Raw genomic sequence first — 657 nt, 5'->3', positions numbered from 1 at the left:
CAAGCCCCTGTGTCCAACCTGGCCTTGAACACTGCCAGGGATGGGGCAGCCACAGCTTCTCTGGGCACCCTGTGCCAGCGCCTCAGCACCCTCACAGGGAAGAACTTCTTCCTTTTATCTAACCTTCTTTGAGCTGGGGTCCAATTTTGGGTTCTTTCCTCCACAGGCCGTATTTCACCTACTGGATCACCTTTGTCCACATCCTTATCACCTTGCTGGTCATTGGTACCTATGGCATTGCTCCCATTGGCTTCACCCAGCACATGACGACAGAGTTAGTAAGTTATAAGAGCTACTGGCTGGGGTGGTCACCTCCCAGCTCTGTGGTGACGTGTGTGGCTCCTGAGGAAAGCAAGGCTGGTGCCCAAGGGTGCCTTTAACACCCCAGAAGATGTTAAAGTGGTGGTCCTCCCCCAAGGTTAATCTTGGGAACCTGCATTCTGCTGTAGTGCTCCCCCGGTACCCAGCCTGGAGAGCAGAGTAGGGATCCATCTTCCTGGGAAGACCATGACCACCAGTGTCCCATGCTGTCCTGCTGGGGCTGGGAGCATCTTGGAGTGCTGCTGGCTCCTGCTGTTTGAGAGGCTCCATTAAATAGCCAGGGCAGGGGGTCCACACGTGTTCCAGCAGAGCTTCTCTCCTTCCCACGTTGCTGTG

The 657-nt window shown here is 55.4% G+C and overlaps 1 protein-coding gene across 1 annotated transcript in view; it reads left to right on the top strand.

Moving 5' to 3' along the window:
* The window catches only part of LOC104404587 (inactive rhomboid protein 2-like), a gene marked incomplete at its 3' end in the record, with an annotated part of 4,135 nt that extends 3,857 nt beyond the window's left edge, over positions 1-278 (top strand). Inside the window, exon 8 of the mRNA XM_010013047.1 lies at positions 167-278. Within this exon, the coding sequence (XP_010011349.1) occupies positions 167-278 (112 nt within the window). The remainder of the gene's footprint in view (positions 1-166) is intronic.
* Between the last annotated feature and the right edge of the window lie 379 nt (positions 279-657).

This window comes from Nestor notabilis, unplaced genomic scaffold (assembly GCF_000696875.1).
Source record: "Nestor notabilis isolate BGI_N333 unplaced genomic scaffold, ASM69687v1 scaffold16944, whole genome shotgun sequence".
NCBI classification, from domain to species: domain Eukaryota; kingdom Metazoa; phylum Chordata; class Aves; order Psittaciformes; family Psittacidae; genus Nestor; species Nestor notabilis.
Note: the sequence above shows the minus strand (reverse complement) of the source record. Positions and strands in the feature narration are given on the sequence as shown.